The 17,382-nt window shown below is 61.6% G+C and overlaps 1 protein-coding gene across 9 annotated transcripts in view; it reads right to left on the reverse strand.

The window, feature by feature from the left end:
* Positions 1-17,382, reverse strand: part of KCNQ2 (potassium voltage-gated channel subfamily Q member 2) — a 47,002-nt gene that overhangs the window by 19,032 nt on the left and 10,588 nt on the right. For 4 of the 9 annotated variants that reach the window (XM_036323311.1, XM_036323310.1, XM_036323316.1 and 1 more), the window contains exons 2-11: positions 14,005-14,076; positions 11,515-11,605; positions 10,899-11,025; positions 10,434-10,609; positions 9,471-9,596; positions 9,202-9,312; positions 8,358-8,453; positions 5,490-5,584; positions 4,397-4,426; positions 1,065-1,133 (exon numbers count right to left, since the gene is read on the reverse strand). In XM_036323311.1, coding sequence (XP_036179204.1) covers positions 1,065-1,133; positions 4,397-4,426; positions 5,490-5,584; positions 8,358-8,453; positions 9,202-9,312; positions 9,471-9,596; positions 10,434-10,609; positions 10,899-11,025; positions 11,515-11,605; positions 14,005-14,076 — 993 coding nt within the window. The remainder of the gene's footprint in view (positions 1-1,064; positions 1,134-4,396; positions 4,427-5,489; positions 5,585-8,357; positions 8,454-9,201; positions 9,313-9,470; positions 9,597-10,433; positions 10,610-10,898; positions 11,026-11,514; positions 11,606-14,004; positions 14,077-17,382) is intronic. The other 5 variants (XM_036323317.1, XM_036323318.1, XM_036323313.1 and 2 more) reach the window with 3 other exon arrangements.

A 17,382-nucleotide genomic window follows, 5' to 3' on the forward strand; every position in this document is an offset into this window, starting at 1 on the left:
CGCCCGCCCGGGCCCTCCCCGAAGCGCCTTTCCTGCACTGGGTCTCCCTCCCACGTACTGTCCTTCGCAATCTGGCCGGCCAACCCCCACGTCTTTGAGGCTGGCGTCTCTGCTCAGCAGTTCCTCCCCAGATTCGCCTCTCCTCCCGCATTTTGTGCATTTTGCCACCAGGGACCAGCAGCAGGGAACACGGCACAGCTGGAAACCGCACCGAGGGCCTCGGCCCTGCAGGTTCTGCTGTCCAGCTGGCCCCGCAGCGACTCAGCCGCTTCCTGCCGCACACACAGGGCTCCTTCACACTGCAGTCCCAGCAACTGGACACAGGGCCCTCCCGTCCCGTTCCCCCTTCACACCGCAGTCCCAGCAACTGGACACAGGGTCCTCCCGTCCCGTTCCCAGCAGCCTTTCCTTCCACACGCCCTGGCTCGTCCCTCACCCTCTTCACGGCCGTCCCCAAACTGCCTGCCCAGCACCCAGGCCACTCGGTACGTGCTGGCCCCGATTCCCGGGACCTGTATGAGCTTCCTGTTTCTTCTGGATCAAGGACCACCAATTGGGGGCTTGAACCACAGAAATTGACACCCCCCATTCTGGAGCCGGGTCCAAGCTGGGGAGGGGGTTCCCCTGGCTCCTGGGACCGAGGCTCCAGGGCCCGTCTCCCCCTGCACTCACACGGCCCTTTCCGCTACCCCTCGTGAGGACACGCGTGCCTGCATCTAGGGCCTCGCTGACCCAGAGCGACCTCCCACTGAGACCCTTCACTTACTCACACCCACAAGGTTCCCCAACTGCCGTCCCTTCACAGGCTCCAGGCCCAGACCGCCTCCGGGGGACGGGGCTGCACGGGCCGTGCAGCTGCTCTGCCCACTCAGAGCTCTTGACACGGGACCGGGACCCTCCTCTGCACTCCACGCCCACCTGTGTCGAGCACGCGGACGTCACCCGGCCCTGTGTCCAGCCGGTGTCCGGTGTCCCCCCGTCCAGGTCCCTAGGGGCAGCAGTGCCCTCAGGAGGACGGCAGCCCACCCCTGTGCCCGAGCTGCAGCCCGCAGCGCCTCGCTGACCTGAACGTGAGTCCGGATTTACTCTTGAGGTTCCGCAGCAGCTCCAGCTGGTTGAGCGGTGGGATCAGTCTGAGGGGGAGAGGGCAGTGAGGCCGCCGCCTGAGCCGGGGACCGCGCCCCAGCTCCCACTTCACACACAGGAGCCCAGGGACGGGGCGGGTGGTCGCCGGCAGAGGAAGCCCATCTGCGTGCTCTGGCCACACCTGTCCTGGGGCCTTGGCCCTGGACGTGGCCGGTGACCAGCATGCACGGCAGAGGGAAGGGAGCAGCGCCCAGGCTGTCATCCACGGAGACTCCGACCCCTGAGCGCATGGAGCGGGTCAAGCAGGGCACCGGGCACAGGCAGGGGTCGCCTCCTCCTGTCCCCTTCCCCATCCCTGAACACCCCAGGGCAGCACAGCCACACACACAGTACCTACAGCCTAGGCTCCCAGACCCCTCTCTGCCAAGTCAGGGCAAGGTCAAGGTCACTGTGAAGAGGCTGCTTGGACAGGGAGAGGCCTGGACGGCTGGCCCGGCTCTGCTCCAAGCCCCCTCTCCCCAGACCCAGTCACACCCACAGACAGCCTCACACCCCCCCCACCCCCACCCCTCCTGCTGGCCCCGGGGCAGGTCCAGGCTGACTTCCATACAAGCCTGCCTTCACACCAGGGCATAAGATCTGTGGACCGAGGAGATTCCTGGGGAGGCCCCAGGCCCCCCAGTTCCACCTGCAGGACGGGGCAGGAGCCTCGTTTGGGGCTCGAGTCCCCTCCAACGTCAGGGAGACGTCTTCATACCACTCTCAGTCCTCGCCACCTCCTGCCCCCTCATTTCCACTTACCCTGTGTGACCCAAGGCCTCTCCCTCCTGGCCCAGCCCCCATCACTGTGACACCCCACTCACCCCTCAGCCTGCTGAGTGGCAGTCCCTCCCTAAAACCAGGCTCCAAGACCCGCTCCCAGCCCCAGCCGCAGCCCCAGGCCCAGCCTCAGCCCCAGCCCCAGCCCTCTCCCCAGCCCCAGCCCCAGCCCCAGCCCCAGCCCTCTCTCCAGCCCCAGCCCTCTCCCCAGCCCCAGCCTCAGCCCCAGCCCTCTCCCCAGCCCCAGCCCCAGCCCCAGCCCCAGCCCCAGCCCTCTCCCCAGCCCCAGCCCCAGCCCCAGCCCCAGCCTCAGCCGCAGCCCCAGCCCCAGCCTCAGCCGCAGCCCCAGCCCCAGCCCCAGCCCAAGCCCCAGCCCCAGCCCCAGCCCCAGCCTCCGTCCTTCTTGACTCCAGGGGCCCCTGGCCGCACCCCCACCCCCACCCCCACCCCCGGGACTGTGTCTGAGCCTCACCTTGGCGACCTCGCTTGGGGTCATCACACAGGCCTCACCCAGCCCCTCCCCTCCCGCACTTCAGCCTAGGCCTTCAGTCTGGTCCCTCAGTGTGATGGGCTCCTGTCATTCTCATGCTCACGCATTCAGAAAGGTCGTGGACTCCACTGCACACCTGACTCTGATGGTTGCCCCTTCGTCTCTGGCTTCCCTCTGGCCCCTCCACACTCCCCTCTGTCCAGTCACTGCCCATCTGCAGGCCCGGCACAGCCAGAAACCTTCAACTCCGGATCTGCCCCTCAGCAGCGAAGACCCCTCCTAGAGTGGCCCTGACCCTGACCCCCAGGCACTGCCCCTGCTGGGACTTCTCGCCTGGGCTGGCCTCCTCCCAGAAACCCCACCTCAGGGGCTCGGCCTGCACTCACAGGGGCACATGAACTGGTTTAGGGACCACACCTCCACAGGCAACCACCGCCCAGCAGGGTCCAGACACAGCCCCACAGCTCCCAGCACAGCCCTGTTCCCTGGCCACAGCCCTGCTTCCTGGCGTGCTGGGACCTGCTGGAGAAGGGGTGGCCCTGGGAGCCCTTTCCCTCCCCCAGGACTGAACACAGGGACAGAGCTGCCCCCCACTCTCCTCGGCCACCAGCCACGGGCCTGGAGCAGAGAGCCCGGGACGGCCCCACACATGCAGGTCCAAGGTTAGGAACACTCAGAGGGGACGTCATGCCCGGGACACACAGCACAGGGGACGGAACACAGGCGGGCAGGGCTGTGGGCAGGAATACGCAGGCACCACACACAGGGCCAGGCACACAGCCGTCATCTCTGAGGGCAGTGGCCGTGGAGGATGGGGGTGCAGTGTGCTGACAGGAGCGGGGACACGCCAGGGTCATCTCCCAGGAGGCACAGCAGCTAGTCTGGGGGTCAGCCAGCTCGCGGGCACCTGGAGCCACCGAGGCCCCGAGGGGAGGGGAGGGTCGCCTCTGCAGACCCTGGAGGATCTGGGCCGGCCAGAAGGGTGATCAGGGAAACGTCCAGGTCTCGGAGTCTGTCAGGATCTCCCCAACTGCCCAGGCAGCCTGGAGCCTCAGGAATCCCGGGTCCCAGACTAGGGAGGACACAGCTCCTGCCACCGCCTTCTTCTCAGTGTGAAGCCTCGGGGTCAGCAGTGGGGATGCCATGGGGGCTCAGGGCCTGCCCATCGTGGAGCCTGGCCCTGCACTGCCCAGCCCGACACCCTTCTCCCCTCTGGGGCTGGCAGGTTAACTTCCTAACAAGGTTCCGCGCCACCAAGGGACGGGGCCCTGGAGGGGGCAGGAGAGCTTCTGCCCAGGACCCCGCTCTGTCCACACGGAGGCCGCTTGCGCTGCAGGCTGTGTGCGCCCAGCAGTCCCCCCCACCTCCGCAGGGAAGGAGTGCTGTGTGGGGTGAAATTTCCTGTATCAGCTCAGCACCCCAATCTTTTCCTCCCTCCAGGCAGGAGAGAGCCCTAGTGCAGATGCGGACACAGCATTCCAGTGGACGGGATGGACCGCGGGCCACCTCTCCTCCCAGGGCCTGTGTCTCCCTCTTGTGGCAGCAGGAAGAAGGGGTGTCGAATCCACAGGGAGGGCCCAGGCAGGCCCAGAGGCCAGCTGCCCGGCCGGCCGTGTGTGGCGTGGCCCCGAGTGGGAAGAGGAGTGTCCAGCTCCAACACGCCTGTGCTGTGCACACATGGCCCATGGGGTGGGCGTGGGCAAGGGAAGAACCCCAGCCACTGAGACAGGCGGAAGCAGGACGAGGACCAAGGCCTGGACAGACCGATCCAGCACAAGAAAGCGGCTGGGGGTGCGGGGGGACAGTTGAGAGAGGGAACGGGGGAGGCGAGGAAAGTGCACTCCGGGCGGGGACACAGGGTGACAGGGCAGGGCCTGGCCAGGCCCAGACTGGGCAGGGGTGCAGGGGCGTGGCAGGGAAGCCACTGGCCGGCACACGGGTGGCCGTGACAGTCACACAGGGGACAGACCACACCACGCTTTCGTCCCATGCGTGTCCTACCTGGAGGCCCCGTAGGTTTGAGCTTGCGAGCTTTCAAGTGTTTCACACACACACAAGGGAGAGAACGGACATTTAAAAAGAACGGGATAAGGAAAAGAAAATGAAAAAACAGTCGAGGAGAGTGGGGGAAACAACAGAACAGAGAAAATTAGCGCACGGTTGTCCGCCCGGCGGGAGGGGCCACAGTGCCTGGAGCTGCAGGGCGGGAGGCGTTCCCCATGGACGTGGGCGCAGCTCCCAGATGGCAAGTCTCTTCGGAGGCCAGTGGCAGCGGGAACAGCCTCTGTCCTGCCAGGCCTCCCTGGCTTCAAGAACCTCGGGAGGACTCTGCCCAGCCCCTCAGGTGAGGGGTCCCTGGGCACAAACCCTGGGGTGGGCAAGGGGCATCCTGGGCTGGGAAGCTTCACCGCAGAGGGCAGAGGGCAGGGCAGCACCCACCCTCCCAAGGGCACGAGGCCTGGGCAGGTACCGGGCAGCCCCCAGCCCCTATGACCTCAGACTGATGTCTAAGCAGCAGCCCGGCACAGACAAACCCTGGGCAGCCACTCTCATCCAGGCTGCCAGCTGCTCTTGCCTGGAAAGCTCTGCCTGCTGGCCACGCGGACTCATGGGCCTGTTGGCAGCGCCCCACCAACCACGCCTAGACAGGGCTTCTGGCCCCTTTCCGCCCAATGAGGGGCGCCTGGGACCCCGGGGTGCATGTATCTCCTGGTCCTAAAGCCTCGCTGTGTTCAGGGGTCACCCTCCTTCCGGTGTACAGACCCCGGTCCTCTAAAGGGGGAGCTGCCCCCCGGTCCTGTGCTGGGGCGTGTGCCCGAGCTCTCGGGGGCCGTCCTCGCAGTGCCCACACCATGTACCTGGCGAGGAGGCTGAATGGGGGGATGGAGGTGAAAAAAAAGCTGCGAGCTATGAAACAAAGCTAAATCAACAGCGAAATAAACCACACACGGAACTCCATTTTGAAAAGCACATAAATTTTAAAGAAAAAAAGAAACAAAAATCAATAAAAATAATGAACATCAAAAAATGGGGCTTCCAAACAGATGGGAAATGAAAGGCGAGGAGGCACGGTGGCACAGGGCGGCGGCGGTACCTGTACATGGGCACAGTGACCGTGCGCTCGTAGTACTGCCATGTGGAATGCAGGTCCGTGCGCGACAGGTTGGTGGCGTAGAACCTCCAGGCAGACTGCAGGGAAGACATGACGGGTCAACCACGAGGGCAGGGCCAGGGCGTGGGGACCACACGGGCCCTCCCACTTGTCTCTGCCCCCAGGCCCTGATTCACCCTGTCGATTGGAGGGCGCGCCTGCCCACCGCAGCTGGCAGGGTCTGGCGGCGGGACTGGGGGCACACCAGCAGGCTGCTCCTTTCCTCATCAGTCCTACCTGACACCTGGCAGTTTATAGCCTGGTTTCGTGGTCACCTCCTGCCTCCCCAGTCCTGAAGGGACATACATGGCCTGTGGGATCACAGGAGCTGGGGGACAAGGAACACAGGCCTCCATCCTCCCAGCGTAGTGGCCCACAGACCATGGGGGAATCAACGTGAGCACAGTGTGGGGTCCTGGCCTGCTGGCTAGCCGTCTTGCCCTGGCCTGGGTCTCCACCCCCAACTTGTGTATGTGTGGTGAAGTCACAGCATCTGGTTCCATCCTCATCACCTCAGAATCAACCACCCCCTTCCCCTTCAGCCATCACCCCTGTACACCCCAGGCTCCGGCAACCCCCGGGACACACAGTCCTCCTGGGTTCCCAGCCAATGGAATCAGAGACGCATGGCCTCTGGTGCTGGCTTCCTTCTCGCAGCGTGTTTGCGAGGCCCATCCACGTGCCTCGTTCTTTTTAAGGCTGAATAAACAATATTCAGTGTGATGGGTGACAGCAGTTCCGTTCATCCATTCTTCTGTTGATGAACACACGGGTTGTTTCCATCTTTGGGCTGTTGTGAATAAGGCTGCTGCAAACACTGGTGTGCACATTTCTGAGTAAACACCGTTTTCAATTCCTTTGGGTGTGTACTTAAAATGTACACCAACTTAGCCTCAGTAGGATACAAAACTCTGCTGCTACGCAGGCCCCCTTATGTTGTCTTTATTACACATTACACCTTTATACATTGTGTGCTCAGAAATGTAGATTAGTGATTACTGCTTTATGCATGTCTTTGAAATCACATAGGAAAAAAATGAGTTACAAACCAAAAATTTAATACTGCTCTTCTGTTTGCCTCTGGCTACCTCTCCCAGTGCTCATACGGCCTGAGTTACTGACCAATCTGAAGGATGCCCTGTAGCATTTCTTGTAGGCAAGTCTACCAGTGACAAACTCCCTCAGCTCTTGTTTACATGGGAATGTCCATTTCTCCTTCATTTCTGAAGGATAGTTTTGCCAGAAATATGATTCTTGTCTGACAGCATTTTTTTTCCAAGACTTTAAATATGTCATCCCACTGCCCGTGGCTTCCATAGTTTCTGATGAGAAATCAGCTGTTAGTCTTACTGAGGATCCTCCTCCCTGAAGAGCCACTTCCCTTGCTACTTTCAGATGCTGTCTTTGTCTTTGGGTCTTAGTTTGACCACAATGTGTCTTGTGGGTCTTTGTTTTATTCCTTGGAGTTCACTGAACTTCTTATATGTGTCGATTCACATCTTTCATCAAATTTGGAAAGTTTTGAACCTTATTTCTTCAAATGTTCTTTTTGCCCCTTTCTTTCCCTCTCTTCTGCCTCATAATTTTTTTGCTGAAAACTGGATGCTCTGGCCTGGCCAGCATGGCTCAGTGGTTGAGCATCAACCTATGAACCAGGAGGTCATGGTTTGATTCCTGGTGAGGGCACATGCCGAGGTTGCAGACTCTGTAGGGGGCATGGAGGAGGCAGCCGATCAATGATTCTCTCTCATCATTGATGTTTCTATCTCTCTCTCCCTCTCCTTTCCTCTCTGAAATCAATAAAAATATATTAAATTTTAAAAAAGAAAAGAAAAGAAAAAGAAAACTGGATGTTCTGGATGTTGTAACGTCAAACCTCTGGAAGTCAGATTCTGCCCCTCCTCAGGGTATGTTGTTGCTGTTGTTGATTGTGGCTGTTTGTTTACTGACTTTTCTAAATTATTTCGGACACGCTGTATTTTGTGTCTCTGCTCCATTAGCCAGTGGTCGGCTACTGCTTTAACGGAGGTTTCCTTAAACCCAAGGCACCAAAGAGGAACACTATTCAGTTTTGCCAATTGGCTCTGTGTTGGACACTCCTTCAACATGTGGTGAGGCCACTTACAACTCCACATTAGCCTGTACTTCCTGCTTGCACAAAGCCAGAGGTCAGCCTGAGGGGAAGGCTTGGGGTCTTCTCCAGTCACCTCTGACCCTGCATCCAGCCTTGGACATGTGTCTGGTCTTGTAGTTCCCTCACATACGGGGTCTTTCCGGAGTCCTAATTTCTTCCTGTGTCTGCTTCCCAGACCGTGCCTTCTAGGTTTTTCAATCTGCCCATGGCTGGTCACACCTGCTGCACCTGGCCCCAGTGGCTGCAGCTAGCACAGCTGCCATTGCATTGCACAGACACCCAGAGCCCTCTGAGTTTCCAGGTGAATAAAGCAAAGGCAAACTCTTAGATGGCTCAGGAAGCACCACTGGACATGGAGTGCTGCTGTATCCTTAGTGGTGGGGTTGGCTGTGTGAAGGGTAGCACAGATGTGGCTCAGCACTACTGGCTATGTGAGAGGTAGTCTCTGAGCCCCAACCCACATGTGCAGGACCCGTGAGATAGTGCCCTGTGCTACTGTCCAACCTTGGGCCTCTGAACTGGTTCTCAACACATGCACTAGCCTTCCTGCCCAAGTTCCTAGCGGGACAAAGGCCTGTCCATACACAGGGACAACACCAAGCAGGGCTTTGCTCCTGGACACAATGGGACCAGGTGGGGGGTTCCACTGGTCCTAAGTGGGGGTCACCTGGGCTCACCTGGATCAGGCCTGCAGCAGGGTTTCGCCTCTTCTCAAAATGCTTCTGCCGATGTTGCTCCTGAACTTTCAGGGCAAAACCAGACCCCAAAATGCCCTACAAATCATTGGTGTCAGAAAGCGCCTGGGACCGCAGTGCCCCACTCCCACCCCACACTTGCCTCTTGGCTCCACCTCCCACCTTCTCAGTCCCTAACCCCCTGGATACTAGGTTGGGGGGAAACACTTGGATATGAAGTAAAGGACATGTCAGCCTGCAGGAGCATGGCAGTGCCCACACTGAACATATCTGGGTCCAAAGGTTAATCCCCTTCCCTGGTCTGTCCACACTGTAGCGAGTGCAGGCCAGACTCTCCAGGCTGCCTGCCGCTCACCTGCTGGCCCTCTGCCTGGCCCGGGGGTAGGTGGGCAGAACAGAGTCTTTGCCTTTTCTGAGGAGATGGGGTCTTTGATCCCCTGGAGACCCGACAAGGGAGCCGTTTCATCATACAGCACTGATCCTGGTCATGAGGACCTTACTGGCCAGTCCCCCCAGACCGGGAGGAGCTGACAGTGACCAACAGATATGGGGTCAGAAGCCATAGCCTGGGGACACTCGGAGCATGCTAATGATGTGTTCTGGAAGCTACCAGGCCAGGCCCAAGCAGCTCCACTTGGGTTCCCAGGAAGGGTACCTCCTTGCACCTGAGCTTCCACCTCCAGCTCCCAGAGGGCTGTAGGCCCTACCTGGAGCCCCGCTCTTGTCCCACGTTCCCTTAGGGGACAGGTGCCCAGGGCAGCCTATGGTTACCTTGGGAGCCCAACACCCCACCTCCATCAAAGGCAGAAAGGGGAGCAGGACTCACGGCAGGAAGAGCAAAGAAGGAGACACCAATGAGGGTGAATGTGGCTGCCAGAAGCCTCCCGTTCCAGGTCTGAGGGTACTTGTCCCCGTAGCCAATGGTTGTCAGGGTGATCTGTAGGACAGCGAGTCAGGTCACACACCAGGCCTGGCAGTGGCCATACAGGGGCACAGAGGACACGCGGGAGGGTGTAGATGAGGGTCCCCAAGGAAGGCCCTGCCCAGTGAGCACATCCTCAATAAAGGACCATGAGCCCAGCGGCTGGGACTCACCAGGCCCCACCAGAGCGCATCTGCGTAGGTGTCGAAGTGATCGTTCTCGCCCTTCTCTGCCAAGTACACCAGAAACGAGGCCAGGATGAGGCACAGGAAGCCGATGTACCAGGCGGTGACCAGCTCCTGGAAGAGACAGCCATGTCACAGCACCTGGCCAGCGTCCAGCCCAACCCGCCCCCAGAGCACCAGGGCTGGTCGTCCCAGGAGGCTCAGTGTCTCCAGGGCGTCGGCAGTGGATGCACAGTCCCCAGTAGCCTGGGCCAGCAGCTGCCCAGCCACATGGCTCCAAGCTCAGAGCAGGCAACAGGGTGGCTGGTTTTCCTGGGTGTCCCCACAGCCGTGCCCTTCACACCTGGGAGGACAGTGGCAAGGACAGCCCAGCACACACATCTGTGCAGATTTGGGAGTGTCCCAAGCAGCTGACAGGCCATCAGGCAAGAATGTTGGAACCTGACACCCTACCTCAACTTCCCTGAGCCTGGGGAGACACCTGACTGCCTGCCACCCTTGAGGGGTCCAGCACCTCAGCACCTTGAGGGACCAACGCCCTTGTTCCTGCTGAACAAGCCCCCACCTCAGGGCTCAGACAGGAGGGAGAGAGGGGGTAGGGGGACATGGGACCTTGGGAGCTGGCGGCCAGCACCGCAATGGAGCCGACCCACACCAGGGAGGCACAGCCAGGCAGGGTAGGGTCTGGGCCTCCTGGTAGCTCCCTAGAATGTGGGAAGAGGCTTTGGCTGGGACGCAGCTGCAGCCACCTTAAGGGTCCCACTGCCAGCAGCCACCACCAGCTGCAGCCTAAATGGGCAGTGACGGGTATCGATCCCAGCACTCCCATCCAACCTCGGGGCCAGTGGCTTCATACAGGGCCAAACGGGCTGGGGGCTGTGCAGGAAAGCTGGCCAGAATTCCTGGGCTCTGTCCAGCCAGCCCTTGCACCCTCCGCCAAGGCCGGCTCACCTTGCTATGTGCATAGACCACAGAGCCTAGGAGCTTCCAGGTGCCGCCACGCCGGTCCATGCGGATCATCCTGAGGATCTGCAGGAAGCGCAGGCTCCGGAGCGCAGACGTGGCAAAGACATTGCCTTGGGAGCCGGCGGCCAGCACGGCGATGGAGGCAATGAGCACCATGATGTCTGCGGAGAGGGGGAGCTCGAGGCAGCTGTGTGTGGGGGACAGGACCCTCCACCTGGGTTCCAGGAAGATGGACAGATGGACAGGGGTGCATGCAGAGCACCCACCCAGTGTGGAGACTGACTATCATCCGCCAGCCCTGCCCTGGGCACAGCTGCCCTGCGCCCCTGCCTTTCAGGCCACATTAACCACGACCTCTGATGCCAAGAGGGCGGAGCACTCTGCAGTCTCTCCTGGCTTCCCCACTCTTTCCAGAGCCTATGTCCATCCTGCACCCCCACCAGGCCTCACCGATCACACAGAAGGGCTTCCGGGCGAACTTGAGCCGCCCTCTCCAGCCGCGGTACCGGCAGCAGCAGCCCGCGGCCCAGATCCGCACAAAATACTCCACGCCAAACACCACGATGGTCACAATTTCCTGCAGGGGAAGCCGCAGCTGAGCCACTGCAGGGACTATGGCAGCGGCTGGGGAGGCCTGGCTGAGCTGGTGTCATTAAGGTCCTCCCCGAAGCCTGGGGCAGCCCCAGGGGAGGGCTGGGGTGGGAGGGCTCCTCAGAGGTGCATTCTGGACTGGGGAGACCCCTCTGTCACTCACAGCAGCACCGAAATTACAGTGGTTGCCATAGCGTCCGCCTCTGGCCCTCATGGGATTGCCGTGAGCATCACAGCCCCCGCCCTACCTGCACCCACATCTACCGGGGCACACCCCACGTCTCCGCAGTGGAGGGCGCCAGGTGGGCCCTCGGGATCTGTGAGAACGGACAGTAGGGGCAATGGGGGTGGTCAGGCGCTGTGATGACACAGGGTGGGGACCAGGCCGGGTCAGGCTGGGGCATAACTGGGGGCGGGGTGTGGGGGAGAGGCAGGTGGGACGCCTTGTCCGAGGCCAGCCCCCCCGCGGGCTCACCAGGATGTAGAGCGCGCCCTCCGAACTCTTCTCGTACTCTTTGATGGTTGAGAACACGGAAAGCACGAGGCAGGAGAAGACCAGCAGGAACCTGGGTCAGGGAGGCGCCGTCAGCCGAGGTGGGAAGGAGCCCGTGAGCCAGGACACAAAACAGGAGAAGCCCAGAGTACCCCAGGACCCATCCCACACTCTCGCCCATGCCCCTCATCTGCCTGGTCAGCCCCAAAACTCAGAGTAAAAGGGGACAGGCCCAGCTTCCTGGACACGTAAGAACCGCAGCCAGACGCCCACTGGCCTCGCCATGCCGGCTGCGTTCCCAAGCACCACGCTTCCTCGTTCACGGGTCCTTCCTCCGCTCTGAGGCAGAAACTCTTCTGTCTTCCTGCTAATACCGACCTTCACGCATAGCCAGCCCAGATCCTTGCCTGTGTTCCTGCGGGCGGCCCTTCCTGTGTGACCCGGTGCCCTGGTGGGGGTCCCAACCACGGACTTCCGTGTGCTGGCTGTGCTGCCAGCTCCTGACTAACAGGCATCGGGAGCCATTGTGCAGGCAGCGTGGATGCCGAGGCCCCATCCAAAGTGCCACCCAGAGCCCCAGCCAGAGCCCCCAGAGCCCCCAGAGCCCTCAGAGGACCCAGAGGACCCAGAGCCCCCAGAGCCCCCAGAGCCCCCAGAGCCCCCAGAGGACCCAGAGGACCCAGAGCCCCCAGAGCCCCCAGAGCCCCCAGAGCCCCCAGAGGACCCAGAGGACCCAGAGCCCCCAGAGCCCCCAGAGCCCCCAGAGGACCCAGAGGACCCAGAGCCCCCAGAGCACCCAGAGCCCCCAGAGGACCCAGAGGACCCAGAGCCCCCAGAGCCCCCAGAGCCCCCAGAGGACCCAGAGCCCACAGAGTCCCCAGAGCCCCCAGAGGACCCAGAGCCCCCAGAGCCCCCAGAACCCACAGAGCCCCCAGAGGACCCAGAGGACCCAGAGGACCCAGAGGACCCAGAGCCCCCAGAGCCCCCAGAGCCCCCAGAGGACCTAGAGCCCACAGAGTCCCCAGAGGACCCAGAGGACCCAGAGGACCCAGAGCCCCCAGAGGACCCAGAGGACCCAGAGGACCCAGAGCCCCCAGAGGACCCAGAGCCCCCAGAGCCCCCAGAGGACCCAGAGGACCCAGAGGACCCAGAGCCCCCAGAGCCCCCAGAGCCCCCAGAGGACCTAGAGCCCACAGAGTCCCCAGAGCCCCCAGAGCCCCCAGAGCCCCCAGAGGACCCAGAGGACCCAGAGGACCCAGAGGACCCAGAGCCCCCAGAGCCCCCAGAGGACCCAGAGGACCCAGAGGACCCAGAGCCCCCAGAGGACCCAGAGCCCACAGAGCCCCCAGAGGACCCAGAGGACCCAGAGCCCCCAGAGCCCCCAGAGTCCCCAGAGCCCCCAGAGGACCCAGAGGACCCAGAGGACCCAGAGCCCCCAGGGCCCCCAGAGGACCCAGAGCCCCCAGAGCCCCCAGAGTCCCCAGAGCCCCCAGAGCCCCCAGAGGACCTGCCTCCAGAGCCCCCAGAGACCCCAGAGTCCCCAGAGGACCCGCCTCCAGAGCCCCCAGAGCCCCCAGAGGACCCGCCTCCAGAGCCCCAGAGCCCCCAGAGGACCTGCCCCCAGAGTCCCCAGAGCCCCCAGCCCCCAGAGGACCCAGAGCACCCTGAGCACCCAGAGGACCCGCCAGAACAGGCAGGGTGGGTGGGGTGGGGTCTCAGGGAGCAGAGTCCGTGGTGGCTGAGGGCCTGATCCAGGGCCCCACATCACACCCCTCCCACATGTCCTAACGACCTGGACACCCCATCTTCCCAGCTCCCGCCCCACAGGCCCCAGGAGTCGAGACCATAAGTGTCCCAGTGGGTGGAGGAGCTGAGGCCCTTTGGGGCCAACACTGCATTGTCCAACTTGAGCCTGGCCACAGCAACGCCCTCTCGGGCCCAGCCCCACCCCAGCCCTGCGAGTGCCCTACTGCTGGGCGTCCTGCCTGAGCCCCAGCCTGGCTGCCCTGAGCATGCACTTAGCACCAAGAAGCCTCCGGTGGCCTTGCCCATACGCCCACAGCCTGTGACTGCCCAGAGACACAGAGCCCCTCCCTGGGGCGTGGGCATGGCAGAGGCGCTGGCAGAGGGTGATGGGCACCGACAGTCCTGCTGACACAGTGCCCACAGAGAACCAGTCACATTTCAAACCGCAATTCATTTCCTTCATTCATTAGCCCATTTATTCAATTAACTGAGCCCTGGAAAAAAGTCCAAATATCTCCTGTGTCTTATAATTGTAATTGTCTGTCTGCCTGGTGGTGTTTTCTCCCGACCTGGCCGTGGGAAAGGGGCGCCCGTGCCCAGAGTGGATCTGCCAGGGGTGGGATGGGAGCTCCAGGCTGGGGCCTGAAGGTTTGGCATGGGAGGCACGGAAGGCACCACCCATCACAAAAGGGGCACCAGGGATGCGGGAGCCAGGCGTCACCTCACCCAGTGGCTTCCCCGCGGAGGTGTCCATGAGGAGGCTCCTGGCGGCCTGGGGTGGAGAGGGGCAGGGTGTTCCTGAAGAGGGAAGAGGGTGCCACGTTCGGGAGGACTGTCCCAGGCCAGCCCCAGGCGAGTCTGACAGACAGGAGAGCGGGCAGGGAGATGCCTGGCTGTCACCCTCGTGCGCAGGGCTTCCCCCACACCGGCCATTCCTCGGGAGTCCCGAAGTGGCCAGGCCCTCTCAGCCCCGCTTCCTGAGGTTAGCTCTGATGGACACTCCAGAACATTCTGTCCCAGTGCAGTGGCGGGAGAGTAGGAAGAAGACAGGCCCATGCCTCCCAGTGGCCCCACCCCAGAAAGTGCCAGCAGCAGCTCCAGGCTTGTTTTTGAAGTTTTGGAACAGACGGGCACAGATGGCACCCAGTGGGTGAGGCTCCTGGCACCCGCCCCGAGGAGGCTCAGACAGGGGGCTTCGCGCGTCTCCCTGTCACATCCCCAAAGACGACAGATTCCCCCAAGCCAGGCCCACAGGCCTGATCCTACAGACAGGCCTGGGCTCCTACAGACTGCACCCCCCTCCCCCGCCCCCCTGCCAAGCAGCTGGACAGCAGAGAAAAGACATTATGTCCAGCCTCTTCCTATCAGCGAGCACCTTGGTGGCCCGCCACCACCCCACCCAGCACACGGGCGCCCGGCCGGAGGGAACTTAGGGAGGGAGCAGGCCCTGAGAGGACAATGGTCTCTGGGCACAGCATCCTCAGTGACAGGGACACTCCACTGAGGCCCCGCCCCGGGCGACCGGTCTCAGGCAGGAGGCTCACCCTCCTGCGGGGTGAGGGCGTGGTAACCAATGCGGCCCTGCGGTTCCAGGGCTCACCGTGGGCTGAGCCCGAGTCTCCCGCCTGCTCGCATCCCGCCCGTTCCCGCAGGCCTTTCCCAGCTCCTGCACCCTGGGCTCCGGGAGCTGGCAGCTGTGGGTCAGAAGGCACCCCTCGCCCAGCCAGCGTGGCTCAGGGGTTGAGCATGACTTATGAACCAGGAGGTCACGGTTCGATTTCCAGTCAGGGCACATGTCCGGGTTATGGGCTCGATCCCCAGTGTGGGGTGTGCAGGAGGCAGTGTTCAATGATTCTCTCTCATCATTGATGCTTCTTACTTCTCTCCCTCTGCCTTCCTCTCTGAAATCAATAAAAACATTTTAAAAAGAGAGAAAGCACCCTCTTCCCGCTCCTGCCCGCAGGAGGGGCGAGGGCAGCACTGCACTCCATGTGTCCCAGGCAGCCCTGTGTGCCCAGAGCGCTGCCCCCTCCAGTCCTGGAGGACAAGGGCAGCTCACGAGGACCTGGGTCCACTCCCCCCTAAGCCCCGCACAGAGACAAGAGAGATGGCAGGTGAGCAGCCCTACCTGCCCGCACCTAGAGGCCAGCCCTGTCCTGCCTCTCCAACACCTGGACCAGGCCCTGGGAGCCCTGGTGATGTCCAGGCTGCAGGAAATAAAAGATGGGAGATGGAGGGTGGTTTCCCGCAGCCTGAAGCTAATTATGATAATGAATTCGAAGTGGACAGTCCATCCTGGCAGCAGTTGCCAAGGAGACAAGCATCTCAAGCAGCTGGTCCAGATTCCAGGGGTCAACATGGAAGACAGGCAGGGTGGCCAGTGTGGGAAGTGACCTCAGGCTGAGCGCTCACCTGGGCGGTGGGAGAACGGCCTCCTGAACTGAGAGGCCCCCAGAATCACGAGCGCTGACCCAGTCACAAGCGTCCACAAGGGAGGCTGGCCCCATCCTCCAGGACCCACAAAAGTAGGAGACACCTCAGCCAGACATCGGGGGCTTCTAGGTGCAGCCTGAGCACTGAGCAGAGGCAGGACCCCTCTTATGAAACAGGGGGACGCAGAGTCCTGAGGGCTGGGAAGCTGGTGTAGGAAGAGACGGGCAGGGAGGGGCCTGGGGGAGGTGACGGGAGTCACCAACCAGAGGAGCCCAAGGCAAGGCCTGAGGACGCCCACAAAGTGGTCGGCCCCTGCCACACCTGCAGGCCCAGGTGCACGTCTGCATGCAGGTGTGTGCACATGCCCTCTGCCTGCCCTCATGCTTAGGAGGGGACCGCCCCCCCCCCCATTACCTTCAGAGAAACGCCCCTCTGCGTCTGTCTCCTCTTGCCCTCTCCCCTCCCCATCTGAATGCAGGAATTTTTTTTTTTTAAAAAAGAACATGACAGCCGAAACCGGTTTGGCTCAGTGGATAGAGCGTCGGCCTGCGGACTGAGGGGTCCCGGGTTCGATTCCGGTCAAGGGCATGTACCTGGGTTGCGGGCACATCCCCAGTGGGAGATGTGCAGGAGGCAGCTGATTGATGTTTCTCTCTCATCGATGTTTCTAACTCTCTATCTCTCTCCCTTCCTCTCTGTAAAAAATCAATAAAATATATTTTTAAAAAAATAAAAAAAAAAAAAAAAAAAGAACATGACAAAGCCAATGCCGCCTCCTTGCTGATTTCCCCCCTCCACTGGGGGGTAGGGGGCAATAGGGCAGTACCTCCATGCAGGTGGATGGAGCCCTATCTCCCCCTCCTAGGGTCCCCAGCCCAGACTCCCTCACTCCCCCCAAAGACTGACTCAAGAGATGGCTGGGTTATTAATCTCATGTTACATATTTAATGAAACAAACATTTAACAAGTGAATAGCAGGGGTAGGATGAAGGCAAGTCACTTCATAGCCCCCCTCCCCCGGCCCTGCAGGCTGCTCTGAGGCAGAGCTGAAGAGGTGGATGGGGAGGGGTCCCTAACATCGAGCTCCCCACAGGCTGGAACTGGTGGCAACACCAGGCACATGACAACCCTAAAGGCTGGAAGGGGCTCTTTGTCATTTCACAGATGAGAACAGCTCTGAAGAGCTGGGGGGGGGGGGGGGGCTATAGGGTTGAGCCCCCCCTTCCGCTGGAGGGGTCTGCAGAAACACCCCTTCCCAGAATGATGTCCCTTCCAGCCAGTGCCCAGGGACTGGGCCGGGTGATCATCGCAGCCAGTGTGAGGTCAAGGCAGGTCCCCCTTCAGCCTGTTGGCCAGGCTCCCTGGGGAACCCCGCCCGCCTCGTCTGGGAGGACCTCGGCTAGCACTTCAGCCTGGAATCTAATTTTGCCCCCTAATAAACTGCTCTGCCTCGAGGACCCACTGCCACTTCCAATCTGCGGAGTGACGGAAAGCCCAGCTGCTGACGGCTGCTCCAGGCGGAAACCAGACGTGAAAAATCACTTTGTGATCCCGCCAGGGTCAGAGGGAGCGGGGGCCAAGGCTGGAGGTGGCGCACACAGACCATTCCCTTGGGGCCAAGGCTCACCAAGCGGTGGCCCCCAGGCCACTCCTGTCCAACCTGACACCTAA

This window comes from Myotis myotis, unplaced genomic scaffold (genome assembly GCF_014108235.1).
Source record: "Myotis myotis isolate mMyoMyo1 unplaced genomic scaffold, mMyoMyo1.p scaffold_m19_p_9, whole genome shotgun sequence".
NCBI classification, from domain to species: domain Eukaryota; kingdom Metazoa; phylum Chordata; class Mammalia; order Chiroptera; family Vespertilionidae; genus Myotis; species Myotis myotis.